This window comes from Arvicola amphibius, chromosome 12, assembly GCF_903992535.2.
Source record: "Arvicola amphibius chromosome 12, mArvAmp1.2, whole genome shotgun sequence".
Taxonomy (NCBI): Eukaryota; Metazoa; Chordata; class Mammalia; order Rodentia; family Cricetidae; genus Arvicola; species Arvicola amphibius.
The window spans coordinates 87,063,243-87,081,590 of NC_052058.2; the positions used below are offsets into that span (position 1 = coordinate 87,063,243).

Below are 18,348 nucleotides of genomic sequence, written 5' to 3' on the forward strand. Positions count from 1 at the left end.
CAACTGGCTGAGGAAAAAATTAAATGGAATGCAGCTGGGCATGGGAGCCCACACCTACAGTCTGAGCTAGTAGGGAGCTGAGGTAGAAACTTGCAAATTCATAACCAGCCTGGACAACACCAGGAAAAAAATCTAAAACTATTCACTATGTTAATGTTAGGGGCTGCATTGTGTCCCTGGCACATGGCACATTCCTATTGAAGTCCTCCCCTCCAGCACCTTACCACCTGACTGTTCTTGGAGACAATGCCTTTAACAGAGTAATTACTATAAAATAAGGACATAGAGGTAGACCCCGATCTATTATGGCTAAAGGAGGAAATAAAAACAGACAAGTGCCAGCCAGACAGCTCAACAGGTAAAGGTGCTTACTACAGAAGCATTATTAGTTGAGTTTGATCCTCAGATCCCGTGGGAACCAACTGATATGGGTTGTCCTTTGACCTCCACAAGTTTGCTATAATTATTATTATTTTTGTTGTTGTTGTTTTTTTTTTTTTTTTCTCGAGACAGGGTTTCTCTGCAGCTTTAGAGCCTGTCCTGGAGCTAAGGTTTGCTATAATTAAAAAAAAATAGAACAAGCTTGGCATGGTAGCACACACCTATAATCCCAGCACTTAGGAGGCAGAGGCAGGTGGATCTGTGCATTTAAGTTCAGCCTGGTCTACAAATCGAATTCCAGGACAGCCAGGACTGTTACATAGAGAAACCCTGTCTCAAGAACAAAATAAGGGCTGGAGAGATGGCTCAGAGGTTAAGAGCACTGACTGCTCTTCCAGAAGTCCTGAGTTCAATTTCCAGTAACCACATGGTGGCTCACAACCATCTGTAATGAGATCTGGTGCCCTCTTCTGGCTTGCAGCAGACATGCAGACAAAATACTGTATACATAATTAACAAATAAATCTTAAAAAAAATAAATAAAAGTACAGACAACACACAGGCTAAAGGATGACCCCATGCGCACTCAGCCAAAGGCAGCCAACTACAAGCCAAGAAGAGAAAAATCAGAAAGAAACAAGTCTATGATTCCATCATCTTTGACTTAAGGATCCAGAACTGAGAGGAAATTAATTTTCATTGTGTAAGCCCCCAGTAGTATTTTGTTATGGCAACCCTGGAAAACTAACACAGGGGCTAACTACACAACAATTCATTCTACCTATGTACAATTCAGCTTATGGCTGAACAATAACATCACTATACACCAATGAAAAGGAATTTAACCATAATTATATGATTTGCCATCATTGAACTTGACAATGAGGAATAAGAACATAAGTTGCGGGGCTGGAGAGATGGCTGGAGAGATGAAGAGCACTTGCTGCTATTGCAGAGGACCTGCGTTCAATTGCCAGCACCCACATCAGGCAGCACACACTGCCTGTAACTCCAGACGCAAGGGATCTGACGCCTTCTCTAGCCTCTGTGAGTACCTGAACACAGGTGGAACACACATGCATGAAAAAAAAAACAAAAAGAAGAATATAAATTATAGTAAAACACTTAAGAGTTTGATGCAACTATAAAAATAAAATTCAGCTGGGCAGTGGTGGCGCACGTCTTTAATTCCAGCACTCGGGAGACAGAGGCAGGTGGATCTCAGTGAGTTCAAGCCCAGCCTGGTCTACAAAGTGAGCTCCAGTACAGCCAGGACTAGGACTATCTACACCCTGCCACAAAATTAATTAATTAGTTAATAAAAAAACAAAAGAAAGAAAGAAAGAGCCCGGCGATGGTTGTGCACACCTTTAATCCCAGCATTCCGGAGGCAAAGGCAGGTCGATCTCTGTGAGTTTGAGGCCAACCTGGTCTACAAGAGCTAGTTCCAGGACAGGCTCCAGAGAAACTCTGCCTCGAAAAACAAAAAAACAAAAGAAGAGAGAAAAATAAAAAAGAAAGAAAGAAAGAAACAAACAAAAAAACCCAAAACCCAACCAAACAAAAGAATACCAAAAAGAAAAAAGAAAAAAAACCCAAAAGTGTAATAGGGCCAGACATAGTGGCGTAGGCCTTTAATTCTAGCACTTCAGAGCAAGGGCAGACGATTTTTGTGAGTTCGAGGCCAGCCTGATCTAATAGTGCAACTGGTCAACTAGGGCTACACAGAGGATTTGAATTTGAACCCTGAAATCCACATCATGGAAAGAGGAAAACAACTCTAACCTCCACACAATAAATAAAAGTTTTAAAAATCCTAAACAGAAGCAGGCGTATCTCTGTGAGTTCTAGACCAGCCTGGACTACAGAGTGAGTTCCAAGCTACACAGAGAAACCCTATCTCAAAAAACAAAGCAAAGCAAAACAAAATCCTAAACCTCTAAAGAAATGCATGGAGCAGATAAATACCAGACTCAGGAAAATGATACTCTTTGAGTTTGAAGCTGGGAGATGTCAGAGAGGCAATTTCTTTGTGTAGTTAAGTACTGTTCCGTAGGAAGAAGGAAACATTCTTCTTCATATCCTTTTCTATGGATGAGGGGGTTAGCACTCTAGCTTTGTTTCAGAAAGTTATAATTCAGGAATTGTCTTCTAGTTCTTTTAAAATTGAAAAGGGCCATAGACAAGCTAATTCATCCATTTTATTTTACAGCTTGAGACACTAAAGATATATAACTGGGTAATGCTCTGGTTTCAAGAAACAGCTAGACCAGATCAGACTTCCTGTTTGTTTATGGGAACAGACTTCTTTGAGAAGGAAGTGGCAGATAACAAGATGAGTTATGAACTTTTAACCAGCTTATTTTTTGCTAAGTTTATTTGATTGGTAGATATGGGCCCTCAACGTTTACAGCATATCAGTGTCAATGTGATGGGTAAGGCTCCATTTGTTTATTTATTTATTTAAGCAGGGCCCTCCACGTGCTGGTAAAGGCTCTATTTTCTAAGCCTTGTTCTGTTTGACATATTTATTAAGGCATTGTTTTAACAAGTTAATTATGGCTTGGCACAGTGGCGCATACCTTTAATCTGCTCATAAGGCAGAGGCAGGTGAACTTCTGTGAGTTTGAGTTCCAGGACAGTTAGAGCTACAAAGTCTTTAGAAAATGAACAAACAAAGTTATTTCTGTGTATGGGTGTTTTGCCTGTTTTATGTCTGTGTATCACTTGTAGACGGTGTCCTTAGAGGCTGGAAGAGAGCAGAGCGTCGGATGACCTGGAATTGGAGTTACAGATAGGTGAGGAGGGCCGTGTGAGTGCTAGGAATCAGACCTGGGTTCTCCAGAAGAGAGGCCAGCACTCTCTCCAGTCCCCTTCCTTGTTAAGGCTTTAGATGAAGACAAATTGTGCTGATAAATATTTAGAAAAATAAGAAGGGAAAGCGCTGACCTTTTGGCTCTCACCAAGGGTGACGGCAGCTCAGCCATAATTAGATTTAAATTTTCTTCACCTGACTATCAGACTCCTTTACTGGGCCACTTTCCAGGCCTTCCTTTCTTTTTTTTTTTTTTTTTTTTTTTACTTTTGAAACTCAGGCTTGGGGCAATTATCTTTATCTGCTGGGCCAGCTGCCTGACCCTCAGGTCTTATTTTTTTGGGAGCCTCTAAATAGCTGTTTGTAACCTGTGGATTGAGCCCTCTCGGTGAAGAGGGTGGGACCCAAAGACGATTTCACAAGCGACGCATCTCAGATATCCTGCATATCAGATATTTACATTACGAGTCAGAACAGTAGCATAATTGCAGTTATGAAGTAGCAATGAAATTATTTAACGGTGGGGGGTCACCACAACATAAGGAACTATATTGAAGGGTCACCGCGTTAGGAAGGTTGCGAACCCCTGCTCTAGACTGTTCATTTTAAAGAATCAGAACTGCATGAGGGGATTCTAAGTCTGATTCCAGCAGACAGTAGGAGGAATCTAAGTTAGTCAGATATTATTCAAAAAATAGCAAATTCCTGTTGGGAAATTAATTAATTTGAGAGTGAATCTCGCGATATAGCTCTTGGGGACCCAGAACTTGCGATGTCAGTCATGTGGGTCACGCTTGCATTCCCAGAATTAGCAGGCAGAAGACCGCCTCTAGTTCCAGACCAGCTTGACCTATACAACGAATTACAGGCCAGCCTGGACTACAGAATGTGATCCTGTCTCCAAAACAGAAGAGAGCCAAACTAAATCAACCAAACAAAAAGTATTTGCACAAAGGGAGAAGGGGAAATACTTGACTGGGTTTTACCTAAAAATGCCCTTCCCTCTCTTTTGAGGCAATCAATTGTTGATTTCAAGCTTGTCCTCAGAGACTGTACAAAGAGAGTCACTTCCTCAGAGCTTTCAGAAAACTCTGACTCTCCCATTGGGAAAGGCTCTAAGTAGGAGTTGGGCACAGTGGTGCAGGTTTTTATTCCCAGCGCTCTGGAGGCAGAAGCCAGTAGATCTTCTGAGTTCAAGGTCAGCTTGGTCTACCTAGTGATTTCGGACAGCCAGAGCTACTTGTGAGATCCTGCCTCAAGCAAAACAAAAAGAATGGGAGTAATGCTTACATTGGAAATAATAAATTCATACTGTCTCTCAAAATGCCCAATTAATAAGTTCGTAGTAGGGACCATGTAATGTGTAAATCAAGGGAGAGTACAGTCTTGCTTTCTTTTTTTTTAAATTTATTTATTTATTATGTATACAATATTATGTCTGTGTGTATTTCTGCAGGCCAGAAGAGGGCACCAGACCTCATTACAGATGGTTATGAGCCACCATATGGTTGCTGGGAATTGAACTCAGGAACTTTGGAAGAGCAGGCAATGCTCTTAACCACTGAGCCATCTCTCCAGCCCCAGTCTTGCTTTCTTTGCATAAGTATTCATCTATTTCTGGGCGCCACATCTTAACACAAACAAGTTCTTGTTCAGGGTAACAAGGTGGCTCATTGACATATCAAAAAGAAATAATCAAAGGATCAGTAGGCTTAGCTTGTAGAGAATTGAGAGGATTGGGGCTGGGATGTGGCAGCTGTCTCCACAGAACTGGGTAGGAGCGTGGCCCGCCTTTAACCCAACACTCTGGATTGATGCAGATGCTGGAGGATCTTTGTGAATTCAATGCCAACCTGGTCTACACAGAGTGCCAGAACAGCCAGGGATACATAGAGACCCCGTCTCAAAACAAAACAAAACAAAACAAAACAAAAACAAAACAAAAACAAAACAAAAGAAACAAAAACAAAAAACGGGTAGCATTTAATATAGAAAGTAATGAATTCGTACTGTCCTCCAAAAACTCCTAGCTATTAAGAAGAAACTACAAGACAAAATATTTCAGCTCAGAAAATCCTCTCACTCAGAATTATACCGAAATAAATGAGGTTATCTAGGGTAGGTGATGCTGTTTGGCACCGGCAGTTTGCTTGAGGGAGTTTCTCAACCCCAGTGGGTGGTGGGGAAGCATGACCTGATTCTGTGATCCAAGTTAAGATATGTCTCACTGTTCTTCGCCCTTCTCTTTTAGCATTTATCACTAATTTTGTAGTCATTCGTGAATAAACCAGTTGTATGTTCCCCATTGAGTAACAATTGGGATGCCGTTTCCCTTGGCGGCCACCCCTGGGGAGTAAGAATGATTAAATTATATTAAGGGTTTTCTGAGGATCTAAAGGCCATCTCTGATTATGCTCTTAGCTTTCTTCTGTTTTGATCGCCGGGGACATCGCTGTACATATCGCAAGATCCCGACAGTTCTCCCTATTCTTTCAAAACCTCTTTATGTAGGGCATAGTGTTGCGCGCCTTAAATCCCAGCACTCGGGAGGCAGACGAAGTGGACCTCTGTGAGTTCGAGGCTAGCTTGGTTTACATAGTGAGTTCCAGAACAGCCAGGGCTACACACAGACTTCCTGTCTGAAAAGTAAAATAAATACATAACTATCTCTAGCGGTCATCGTCCACGACTGGAGACTCTCTTCCTGGATTAGCATGTACTCGATGGTAGGTTCTTCAGCCTTTCTAGCCCTCTAGTCCTCCATGGGTTTCTCTATGGTTTCGACTGCCTCCCCGGAAGCTCTCGCAAACGCGACTTTGAGAGGCCGGAAGTCGAGCTGCCGTTGCTCGCAGTTTCAAAAATGCTGCGGAGGCCTTAGGAGCTCTTCCTGCCGCCCCTCCCCCAGCTCGGAGGGGAAGCGACTCGTGGCGCGACCGTAAGGTGTGGCAGAGGGGTCTGGCCACCGGGGTATGCGGGGGAGAGGACGGGAGGCCCGGAGGCCACGTAGCTGGCGAGCGGGCGGGGGGAACCGGGGCGGAGGGCGGCGTGGGCCGCGGGGCCGCGGGAGAGGCTGTGTGTGTGGGGGAAGGGTGGCGCCACGGCCCCGCGGAGGAGAAAAGTGGAGTGCGGTGAAACGGGTTTTTGCAGTTACTGACTGAAAGTGAAGTGATGGCGCAGGTGTTTTTAACTGCACCTCAGATTTGAAGAGTGCTGGGAACTTAAAGGGTCGGCGGAAGGGGGACCGGGAGAGTGACATTGGCGTGATTTAAGAGTTGAATAATTTTTAAGGGCTGCAGACTGTCGGCTCTAGTATTTGAAAGGCGTTCGTTTGCGGTCCACATACGGACCGCGGGTATTGATTATTATCCTCCACGAATATTAATTTTATTTTATTTTATTCTATGTTTTTGAGACAGGATCTCAATGTGTAACCAGCCCTGACTAGCCTGGAACTTGCTGTGTAGACCAGGCCTGCCTCGAACTCACGACGAGCCACCTGGCCCTGCCTCCCAGCCTGCTCCTCCACCTCTCCTGGCCTGCGAATATTGTTATGCCCAAATCCGCGGGGTCCCCACAAAAGCCAACAGATGTAAAAGCAAAGAACCTTTATTTTAATCAATTTTGCAAACTAGGTCTCTCCGCATGTCCAACGTGTTGGAATATCCGGAGAGCTCCGAGCTCAATTAGAATTGGGTTTTTATAGTAGTAAAGGTGGGGATGAGGGGGGTCTCTGAGGTTCAGGACCCCTGATTGTCTGACATTTGTCTAGGGGCGTTCTGGTGAGGTGCCCTGGCAGGTGATCCTATCTATAGCGGTTGGAATGTCAGGCTTTTCCTTTGAATGGTCTGCCCTTGGGGGTGGGGGGTTGGGTTATCTCAGCCTATGGTTCTTTTCTGCCACCAGGTATTGCTTCAGGGGAACCCACTGAGACCCAGGTCTCCTGTTTAAATTCATCGATGACCAGAGTTCCAGGCGATAAAAGTAAAGAACTTACTTTAGGTGACCGATTATCATGGCTGGCCCGGCCCTCACAATATGAACTTTAATTAGCACACCTCCCAGTGATTTTTGTACCTCCCCACATTTTCAGACCACTATTAAGCAACACCTGTTTTATAATTTTTTTAAATATTTATTTATTTTTTATGCATACAATATTCTGTCTGTGTGTATGCCTGCAGGCCAGAAGAGGGCACCAGACCCCATTAGAGATGGTTATGAGCCACCATATGGTTGCTGGGAATTGAACTCAGGACCTTTGGAAGAGCAGGCAATGCTCTTAACCTCAGAGCCATCTCTCCAGCCCCCTGTTTTATATTTTTTTAAAAAATGCTTTAAGATCCCCGGCGGCAGTAGGCAGCAGAAATGCTGTAGGTCCCAAATGGTGGTAGCAGGCCATGTGGCGGCAGACAGCGGGGCCTGGGAGCAGCCGGTCCCAGAGTGGATGTGGCAGCAGGCTCTGGGAGCAGCCAGTCCCAGGCAGAGATGGCTGCTGGTCCCCTAGCAGTGGCTGTGGTTGGTCCCAGGCAGGGAGACACATGGTGGGCGGGCAGGAGACAGGGACATGGATAGACATGACAGCGGAGTGAGGTTGAATATTTGTTCAGGGGGTTATGAAGGGAGAAGAGGGGGAGGGGGGAAAGCAGAGAAGTGGGGAGAGAGGCAGAAGTGAAGCTGCCTCTGAGAGGAAGATGGAAAGAGTGTGAGCTCAGGCTGGAAGCTGAAGATCAGCCTGCCTCAGCCGATGGGGGAGGGAGTGGGCGTGGCTTGTCTCTTAAAGGGACCAGGGACCAAAACCATAACAACCTGAATAAAACACCTGTCTTAATCCTGTTCAAGAAAGGCCTGTGTGGGTTAGGAAGCCCCACTAGGCATGGGATGTGTCTGTCAAAAGATACTTAACCTTTAATAGCAGGTGTAAGTGTGAGGACCTGACTTTGCAAACTCCATTTTAAAGAAGGGGTTTCATCTTAAGCCATATAATGAATTGGGGGGGGGGGGATCTCAGCTCCAGAAATGTGTGTAGCGATAGCAAAGTCTGAACAGATAACCTAAAAATAGACAATTAAGGAGCTAAGGAGCACGGCTATAAAATTTAATGAGGTCCAGATATTATTAGGCGGCCTCCTGTCCTTGAAGATACCTTGTCAGTTATTAATGGCTCTTTGTTAGGTTTTTGTGCCCCCAAACTGACCAATGATTTCAGAAACTACCTTACCCTATGCCCTCCTTACCCAATCCCAAGACATCAGGACATGAACTCCCCTGATTACAGCGTTTCCCCTTTAAAAGTTCTGCCCTCCCAGGGCTCCCTGCCTGCACTTTCTGCACCCACCATGCTGGGGTGCTGGAAAGGGGTTGGTCTAAACTTGAGTTTGAATATTAAAAACCTTCATGTAACTTGCGTCAGAAATTCGGCTCCTTGAATTCTTTTGGGGACCAGAAACTTGAGCATAACATAAGTTGCTGAATATCAATTCAGATTTAGTTTTCCCCTTCATTCCTGCTAGGAAAAAAGTATTTTAGCTTCAAAGGATTGTTTACAATACTCTACCTGTATTGGTCAAGACCAATGATAAACTCCTGTTTGAAAAAAAATGTGAATGTGTAAAGTTGACAGGCCAGCACCCATAACCCCTCAGGCTTCCTAATGTTCTTATCACTGGGTCCTACAGATTTCCTGACTTGCTCTTACACATTAGTTTTAAACCACAGAAGGATCATTTTGCAAGTATGCACCTCAAATTTTTTAAATAACAACAGCTTTCTATAAGGTAGACTAATTTTTTTTTTAAAGTGTTTTGTGTTATCGTCCTTTAAAAGGTAATGTAAGCTGTTTCTTTAGCTGAGTCCTCATTGCTTTTAGGTTATTTCCTGGCTTGACAAATGGTTGTAGTGCATTTTTGTGCTGCACCCTCAAGTGTTTAGCAAAGGTGGTATGAAGTACTCTAATATCTGATTTATTTATTTTTTGAGGCAGGGTCTCACTGGGTAGACCAGGCTAGCCTCTGCCTCCTACGTGCTGGGATTAAAGGAATGTGCCACTGTATTTGGCCATCTTTTCTTTTTTAAAATGAGTATTCATTCTCGTTTGATCCATTCAGTTGAACCAGGGCAGGAGAGATGGCTTGTGGTTAAGAGCCTTTGGTGCTCTCGAGAGGACCCAGGCATCTAACAATTGTCTGCAGCTCCAGCTCCAGGGAGATATGATGCTCTGGCCTTTGTGGGCATCTGCACTCATGTACATATCCCCCCAACCCCAAGGATATCTTATTAAAAAGAGAGCTGAAAGGGGTGGGGGCTGGAGAGATGGCTCAGAGGTTAAGAGCACTGACTGTTTTTCCAGGGTTCCTGAGTTCAATTCCCAGCAACCACATGGGGGCTCACAGCCATCTATAATGAGATCTGGTGCCCTCTTCTGGCTTGGAGGCAGAATGTTGTATACATAATAAACCTTTTTAAAAAAAGCTGAACAAATACATGTTACATCAAGAACTTTATTGCTTAAAAAATTGATAATTACCAGTCTTTATTTTTATGTTTTTTAGGAGTTTTAAATTTTAGTGTTAAAATTACGGTTCTCTTTGCTACCTGTGAGTTGCATACTTTTAATTCTGGCAGAGGCAGACAGATCTTTTAAAACAAGGCTAGCTTGATCAGCAAAGTGAGTTCCAGCCAAGCCAAGACTATATAGTGAGACTGCCTTAAAAACAAAACAAAACAAAAAACATTGTTTTCAAAAGCAGGCATTTCAAGATGAGATTTAGGAGTTCCTTAGACTAAATGTAGGTTAGAAACCACTTAACATTGAGAAAGCCAGGCTTTCTACTCTGGTTTCAAGCTAGTAGGGGCATATTTTTTTTCATGGGGTTGTCAGGAGTCAGCATTGGTGAGGGCTATACTAAGGGCCTTGTGAGTGTTACGTATACGTTCTCACAACTTCTTAAATGTCTTAGTTCTGGTAGCATCACTTTCCCCTTCTTGGAGTCAGCAAAATCTTCTCCAAGGAAGTAACTTCTGACCTAATTGAGTTTGATTCCTTTAGAAACTCCTCTAAGTGATACTGAAAATGTAGTTTTAAAAACTTTGTTTTTGAGGTCTTACTATGTACCTCAGGCTGGCCTTGAACTCCCAATGCTGAGATTGGCAATGTGCCCTACCAAGATTACCAGGCTCACTTTCCTGTGTGGTTTCTTGTCCAGGCATGTTAGAACACCAGTCTTGGTGATTTTCCAGATGTGTCTCTAGCTCTTATCTTAAGCACTGTGCTTAAGAGCTACTGGTACCACCTGACAGCCAGTGGGGAAATTTGACTTTCAGCTAGAAAAACTCACTCATTAGCAACAGCATTGAAAGTGGAACATGTCCAAACCTGTCTCTGTTTCAGGATTCACCTGAGTGAGGCTTGGATGGTTTAGTCTCCAGCGTTTGTGCTGGATCTGAACTAGAGATTGAGAATCTCAGTGTGAGTATTTTGCATTTGTGCAGAGATATATGTGTATTTGTCAGATTTTTTTTTAAACCGTTGCTGGCAGTTTTGTCTTCTTTTTCATTCTGTTTGGAGAAAGGATTTCTATATATAGACCCTGGCTGTCCTTAGATTTGCTGTATAGACCAGGCTGATCTTGAGCTCACAAAGATCACCTCCTGAGTGCTGGGATTAAAGGTGTGTGCCACCATGCCCAAATTGTTTCTTCTACTTTACATTTATATATAATTTTTTTTCCTTTTAGTTTGCTGACTGCAGAGTCTTCACTGCCAAAATGACATCACATTCCACCTCTGCCCAGTGCTCAACATCTGACAGTGCTTGCAGAATATCTTCAGAAAGAATCAGTCAGGTAATGAGTATTGGGTATCTTACTTTTTTGTAAAATTTTAAGAAATTGAATTGAGGCATATAGCTGAATTCACTGATTATAATTTGATGAAAGCAGAAGTGATGGTGTTGTAAAATCTTTTTTTGTTGTTTTTGAAGACAGGGTTTCTCACTGTAGATAGACCAGGCTGACCTGAACTCACAGAGATCTGCTTGCCTTTGCCTTACACTGCCCAGCAATGTTGTAAAATCTTATATTACCTTTTTGAAAGTTACAGACAGCTTGAAATGGCTAAGGTTTTCATTTCTTATGCCCCCTGCTTGTTTAATTCTTACATTTTGTTAAACTAGGCATGTATTTTAGGTTAGAAGTGGGTAATAGGGAATTTGGGACCAGGTTATCTAAGTTCTTTTTTGTCTCCGCTGGTTGTAATTAGTTGTTTTTTTTTTTTTTTTTTTTTTTTTTTGGTGATTTTCTTTCTTTTCGTTTGTGCAGTTCACTTTTGAGGTCTGAGAAAGAAAGACACAGGTTGCATTCCTGTACTAGTCAGCCCTAGCTGACCTGGAATGTCCTTTGTAAACCAGGCTGCTTTGTATGTGATTGATCCTCCTGTCTTTTTCCCAGGTGCTAGGATTCCAGACATGTGCCACCAGGTCAGGCTAGTTGGTTTTATTTAAAAGGCTGCCTTAAACTATGAATATAGCAAATGTATTCTTATAAAATCTATGGTTTAATCTTTATGCGTTTGTGGATATAGACTCTTGACCATCTCCTCAGATTTGGTGTATCCCATTGCACAGTTTTTTTTAAGATTTATTTTTATTGTATGTGTATGAGTGTTTGCCTGCATATGTGTCTGTGAACCACATGCATATGGTCCCTTTGAAGCCAAAAGAGGGCTTCTCTGGGACTGGAGTTACAGATGATTGTGAACTGTTGTGTAGGTGGTGCTGCGAACCAGACCCAGGTCCATTAGAAGAGCAACAAGTGCTCTTTCTTTTGAATAATACTTATTTTTATTTTATGTGCATTGAAATTTTGCTTGTATGAATGTCTGTTTGAGGGCTTCAAATCCCATGGAGGTAGAGCTACAGACAGTTGTAAACTGCCATGTGGGTTGCTGGGAATTGAACCTGGGTCCTATGGAAGAACAGACAATGATCTTAACTGCTGAGCCATCTCTCCAGCCCCAGACCTTATACTTTAATACTTAGTTAAAAAATGAGTTTAGTTAGCTGGACGATGGTGGTGCACGCCTTGAATCCCAGCACTTGGGAGGCAGAGACAGTTGGATCTCTGTGAGTTTGGGGCCAGCCTGGTGTACAAGAACGAGTTCCAGGACAGCCAGGGCTGTTACACAGAGAAATCCTGTCTTGAAAAACTGGAAAAAAAAATTTTTAAAAGTTGCTTTAGTTTAGGTCTGGAGAGATGGCTCAGGCTGGCGAGATGTCTTAGCAGTTAAGAGCACTGGCTGCTCTTCCAGAGGTTCTGAGTTCAATTTCCTCTGACCACGTGGTGGCTCACAACCATCTGTAATGAGTGAGTTCTGGTGCTGTTTTCTGGCCTGCAGGCATACGTGCAGATGGACAGAACACTCTGTGTGTGTGTGTGTGTGTGTGTGTGTGTGTGTTGTAAATAAATATCTTTTAAGAATTATTTTTTGTGTTTTCAGAAACATTTCTTCATGTTTCTGTACCTTAATATACGGTGAAAGTAGAATCTGGAATTTAAGGAAAGATATAGTATAGATTAATTTTATAAAATAATTATTTTGTGATAGTCAGACATCTTTGGAAAAACAAATTCCAGGTAGACTAAGGATTTAAATGTAAAAAGTTAAGATGTTGAGAGAGATAAAAATTTTCTATTTGTGAAACTTTAGAATAAAAGAGGTCTTATTGTTGAGGTGGCTATAAAAGGAAAAGAAACAAACTTGATAATATACAGTCTAAAAACACAATTGGACTGGGTGGAGTGATGCAGGTTTTTATAATCTCAGCACTCAGGAGGTAGATACAGGTGGATCTGAGTCTGAGGTCAGTCTGAGCTATATAATAATAGAGACCTTATTTTATTTTATTTTTTTAAAGATTTATTTATTATGTATACAACATTCTGCCTCGATGTATGCCCGCACGCCAGAGGAGGGCACCAGATATCAGTACAGATAGTTGTGAGCCACCATGTGGTTGCTGGGAATTAAACTCAGGACCTTTGGAAGAGCAGCCAGTGCTCTTAACCTCTGAGCTCTTAACCTCTCTAGCCCCTAGAGACCTTATTTTAAATAAAACAAAAATAAAAAATAACAGAATTGTATAACATGGGCATGCTACAGGGACCAGCTTGGAGGAGAGTAGTAGGTTTAGTCTAGACCTCCTAAGTGTTTGAAGATGATGGTGTTAGATATAGTAGGTTGGTATAGAAGTTAATATAACATGAAGCAAACTGGGAGTTAGAAAAACTCTAGCTCATCTGTCTTGTTGATAGATAGATAGAGGGCAAGGGAGACAAACTCCTGGGCCTGCACCTGTCGGCTTCATGCATAACAATGAGGAAGTGTTGAAGCCAACACAAAAGTAGGCTTTTCATTTCTATAATAGAATAGTGTGTTATAAACTTACTGATGCTGCCAAGATCTCAGACTGTTCCCCTAGAAGATGACAGCTAATTTTTCTGGTACTTATTTTATCTAAACGAATTTGGATAAAATTTGTTTGATTTAGAGAAAACCCTATCCCTGAGACTCATCAGCCTGTGTTGTCTTTCATCTCAGAGATAGGGTTAATGTTTTTTTTTTTTTTGTTTTTCTACACAGGATTTCTCTGTGTAGCCCTGGCTGTCCTGAAACTTTCTCTGTAGACCAGGCTGGCCTCAAACTCAGATCCACCTGCCTCTGCCTCCTGAGTGCTGGGATTAAAGGGGATTAAAGGCATGCACCACCACCTGATATAGGGTTAATTTAAACTGATCCCATTCCTTAAATTTTGTTTTTGTCTTTTTGCCTGTCCTTCCTATTCTAGGGATTGAGTTTAGTCCTCATGCATGCTAGCCAGGTGCTCTACCACTGAGCTATATATCCCCAGCTGCCTTGGGTTTTTTGTCTTTTAAAGAATAAAACTTTTTCTATATAGAAGAAGCTTTATTACTCAGAAATATAGGTAGTTGGCTGTAGAACTTTCTTACTTGGAGGCAGCTTAATTACTCTTGTATTCAGGCTTATGCCCAGGATGTGTTTGGAGTAGTAGAATTCATGTATTTCCATCCCACAGTCCCTAGCTGCCTGCCTCAGATCATTTCTTTTTTTTTTTTTTTAAATATTTATTTATTTATTATGTATACAATATTCTGTCTGTGTGTATGTCTGAAGGCCAGAAGAGGGCACCAGACCTCATTACAGATGGTTGTGAGCCACCATGTGGTTGCTGGGAATTGAACTCAGGACCTCTGGAAGAGCAGTCAGTGCTCTTAACCACTGAGCCATCTCTCCAGCCCCCTCAGATCATTTCTGTCACCTGCTGCTAGCTAGCTCATGTTGAAACTGCAGCCTTTCCTTATTCAGCGCTCTGTCTTCTGTCCAATACAGCTAGATTAGAATGGAATTTCATGGATTCTTTTCCACCTGAAGAGTACGGGGTCTTTTTCATTCTACCATTATCTTTATAGCTAAAGCATTAAGGAAGATGGGAGGTAGTATTAGCCTTAAGATGTTTTTATTGAAGGTTCTGATGGTATAGTCCTATAATCCCAATACCTGGATGGCTAAAGATCAAAAGTTCAAAGCTTGCTTGGCCTGCAGAGTGATTTTAAGGCAGGTTGGACAACTGAGATTCTTGTGTGTATAAAATATACATATATGGTTATATATATTATATCCATATATATATATATATATATATATATATATATATATATATATATATATATATGGATTAACTACTCTAAGTTACTTGGCACCCCTCCCATGTATGTTCATGTGTATGTGAAGATCAAAAGTTAAAAATAACTTGTCTTCCTCAGTTGTACTCTATTATTTTAAAATAGGGTCTGTTATTTAATATATAGTTCTCTGATTGAGCTGGACTGGCCAGTGAGTTCCAGAAGGGTCTGTTTGTCACAGCCTACCACATACGACTTTCTGGTGGGTGCTGGAAATCTGAATGAACTCAGGTCTTTATGTCTGTGTAGTGAGCACTTTACTGACTGATCCATTTCCCATCTCCCAGCTGCTCCACTTTCTTTAATACTCTAGGTAGGTTTGTCCAAAGTATGAGAAATTATATGCACGATGATTTTCCAAGTAGCATTTTTTTTTGAAGCGGGGTATTGTGGCCTAGGATGACTTTACTGGTTCTCTCTCTCTCTCTCTCCCTCTCTTCTCCTCTCTCCCTCTCTCCCTCTCTCTCCCTCTCTCTCCCCTCTCTCTTCCTCTCTCTCCTCTCTCTCCTCTCTCTCTGGCAGGGTTTCTTTGTAGCTTTGGAGCCTGTCCTCTTGTAGACCAGGCTGGCCTTGAATTTACAAAGATCCGCCTGCCTCTGCCTCCCGAGTGCTGGGATTAAGGGTGTGCACCACCACCGCCCTGAGAATTTGGCTCTCTTAAGAGCTGATTACAGTGGTGAACCACCACCCAGCTTCTAAGTAGGATTACTTTTGATAGCACAAATTATGAACCACTTGAAATTTAGGATAGGAGTCAACAGACTTTCTTATAGGGCCAGAAAACAAATGTTAGACTTTGCAGGCCATAAAGTTTGTGTCTTAACCCTTCAGTACTGTAGCCTTAAACAAATTGTAAACTCATAGGCATGGAAATATTCTAGTATAACCATTTACAGCAGGGGTAGGGGTTAGCTGAGCTCCAGAGCGCGCTCTTGCCTTGGATGTGCAGGACTCAGGATTAGATCCCCAGAGCTGCCAAAATAAAGGGGAGATAAGGGGAGGAAGCAACCTTTTTATAAATTCAGAACAGTGTTTGCCATTCCTTGGTTTAAATAAATAATAAACTGATACATAAGAATGGTATATTATGTGTTCATTAAAATTAGTAAGGGGACAGAGAAGATAGTTTAGCTGTAGAGTACTTGTCTAGTTTGTGTGGGGTTCTAAGATCACTTTCAAACAGCATACAAAAATGAGTAATGAATACTGTCAAAACAGGATAGTTTAATAATTTATTTTATTTTATGGGTATTGGTGTTCTGCCTGTGTATATGTCTGTGTGAGGGTGTCAGATCCCCTTGGAACTGGAGTTACAGACAGTTGTAAACTGCTATCTTTTTTTAATGATTTATTTTATTTTATGGGAAAACAGGACATTTTAAATAAAAGATACAGGATACAAAAGTGTATGAATAGAGGCAGATAATACAGAGAATGTATAAGATAAAGTTAATCCAGATAGTGTGACTGTAATAGGATGGCAGAGCAGTAAATGGATCTGTTTTTTTTTTTTTTTTTTTTTTTTTTTTTTTAAGATTTATTTATTATATATACAACATTCTGCCTTGATGTATGCCCACATACCAGAGGAGGGCGCCAGATGTCAGTACAGATGGTTGTGAGCCACCATGTGGTTGCTGGGAATTGAACTCAGGACCTCTGGAAGAGCAGCCAGTGCTCTTAACCTCTGAGCCATCTCTCCAGCCCCTGTTGTCTTTTTCCAGTGTTTCAGTTTTCATTTTAATTTTGTAATATGTGAAAAAACAAAGACGCTTAATTGGCTAAAGACCTGACAAACTCCATAGTTAGTGAAATGGTGGTTGTACAAAACATATACTGTTTTACTGTCTATCAACTTACTGATTTTCTATTTTTTTTTTTTTTTTTTTTTTTTTTTTTTTTGAGACAGGGTTTCTACAGCTGTAGCTTTGAAGCCTGTCCTGGAACTAGCTCTTGTAGACCAGGCTGGCCTTGAACTCACAGAGATCTGCCTGTCTCTGCTTCCCAAGTGCTGGGATTAAAGGCGTGCTCCACCACTACCTGGCAATTTACTGATTTTCATTGTCATCATCTTGACTATTTGAGAAAACACTAATCTGGGTCCAGTTTTCAGGGTCGGTTGGTCGGTCTTTCTGTCTTTCTTTTCTTTTCTTTTCTTTTCTTTTCTTTTCTTTTCTCTTTTGTTTGTTCTTTCGTTCTTTCTTTATTTTGTTTTTTGGTTCTTTCTTTCTTTGAGATGGGAGTTTTTATATGTGGTCCTGGCTATATTGGAACGTTGTAGACCAGACTGGCCACAAACTAAAGATCCTGTTGCCTGGGTCCCCCAAGTGTGGGATTGAAAGTGTAAAACCAGAGCCTTCCCTGCAACCTTTCAGGTTGTTTTATAGATTCCTAGCAGTGGAATTGGTGTGTTATTTGACAAATCTGTCTATTTATTTTTTATTTTTTTGTCTTTTTAATTTTTTCTTTTATTTTTTTAATTAAAATTTTATTTTTGAGTGTTTGTTGTTGGTTGTTTTTGTTTTTTTTCTTCTCCTCTGATACAGGATTTCTCTGTTGCTTTGGAGCCTGTCCTAAAACTCGCTTTGTAAACCAGGCTGATTTGAACTCACAGAGATCCACCTGCCTTTGCCTCAACGCGTGATGGGGTTAAAAGTATGCGCCACCACTGCCCGACAGTGTTTGAGTGTTTTGCCTGCATGTATGCCTATGCCTCACAGGTGTGTGTGGTGCTGACCAAGGCCAGAAAAGAATGCCAGATATCTTGGGATTGGAGCTACAGCTGTGAGGCCTGAGTGCAGGGCGTTGCTGTAAGAGCTGCTAGTGCTCTGAACTGATGAGCTAGCTTTCCAAGGATTGCCAACTTTTTTTTCTCCGTAGCAGTTACACCATTATATTTCCATCAGATTCTAGTTTTCCTGCTCATTGCCAACAACGACTTTCCTTAAAAAGGTATCACTATTGTCATCCTTGTAGGGAAGTGTAGATTTCCCATTGTAAGTGATTTATCAGAAAGGCAGCAAGTGTCTCCTAGAATTTTTTTTTCCAGAAACCGATGTAATTGAAATAAAAATATCACCTTTGTGCTGGCTTTGTGCAGGAGGACCTAGAGTTCAAGATCATCTTCTATTACATAGGTTCCAGATCTGTCAGGTGCATCAAAATTCTCTCTTAATGTTTTGTGTCTACAGCAGGTACGACCAAAACTGCCACTTCTGAAGATTTTGCAGGCAGCAGGTGCTCAAGGGGAAGTATTCACTATGAAAGAGGTAAGCTATCAAAGAGAGTTCCAATTTTAAGAACAGTTGAGTAGAGGCCATCATGTGCACAGTTCTGAAATCTGGGCTAAGAAGGAAGTGTTACTGAAGGAGAGCATTTGCCTTATTTCCTGTTTCC

The 18,348-nt window shown here is 41.8% G+C and overlaps 1 protein-coding gene across 3 annotated transcripts in view; it reads left to right on the top strand.

Moving 5' to 3' along the window:
- The first annotated feature begins 6,006 nt into the window (after positions 1-6,006).
- The window catches only part of Mdm4 (MDM4 regulator of p53), a 40,708-nt gene continuing 28,366 nt past the window's right edge, over positions 6,007-18,348 (top strand). For 2 of the 3 annotated variants that reach the window (XR_005287577.1, XM_038348749.1), the window contains exons 1-3: positions 6,007-6,136; positions 10,930-11,037; positions 18,147-18,221. Coding sequence is in view for 2 of the 3 variants with exons in the window: in XM_038348749.1 (XP_038204677.1) it covers positions 10,960-11,037; positions 18,147-18,221 (153 nt within the window). In the remaining variant the exon portion in view is untranslated. Of the gene's footprint in view, positions 6,137-10,929; positions 11,038-18,143; positions 18,222-18,348 lie in introns of all 3 variants that reach the window. The other variant, XM_038348748.1, reaches the window with a different exon arrangement.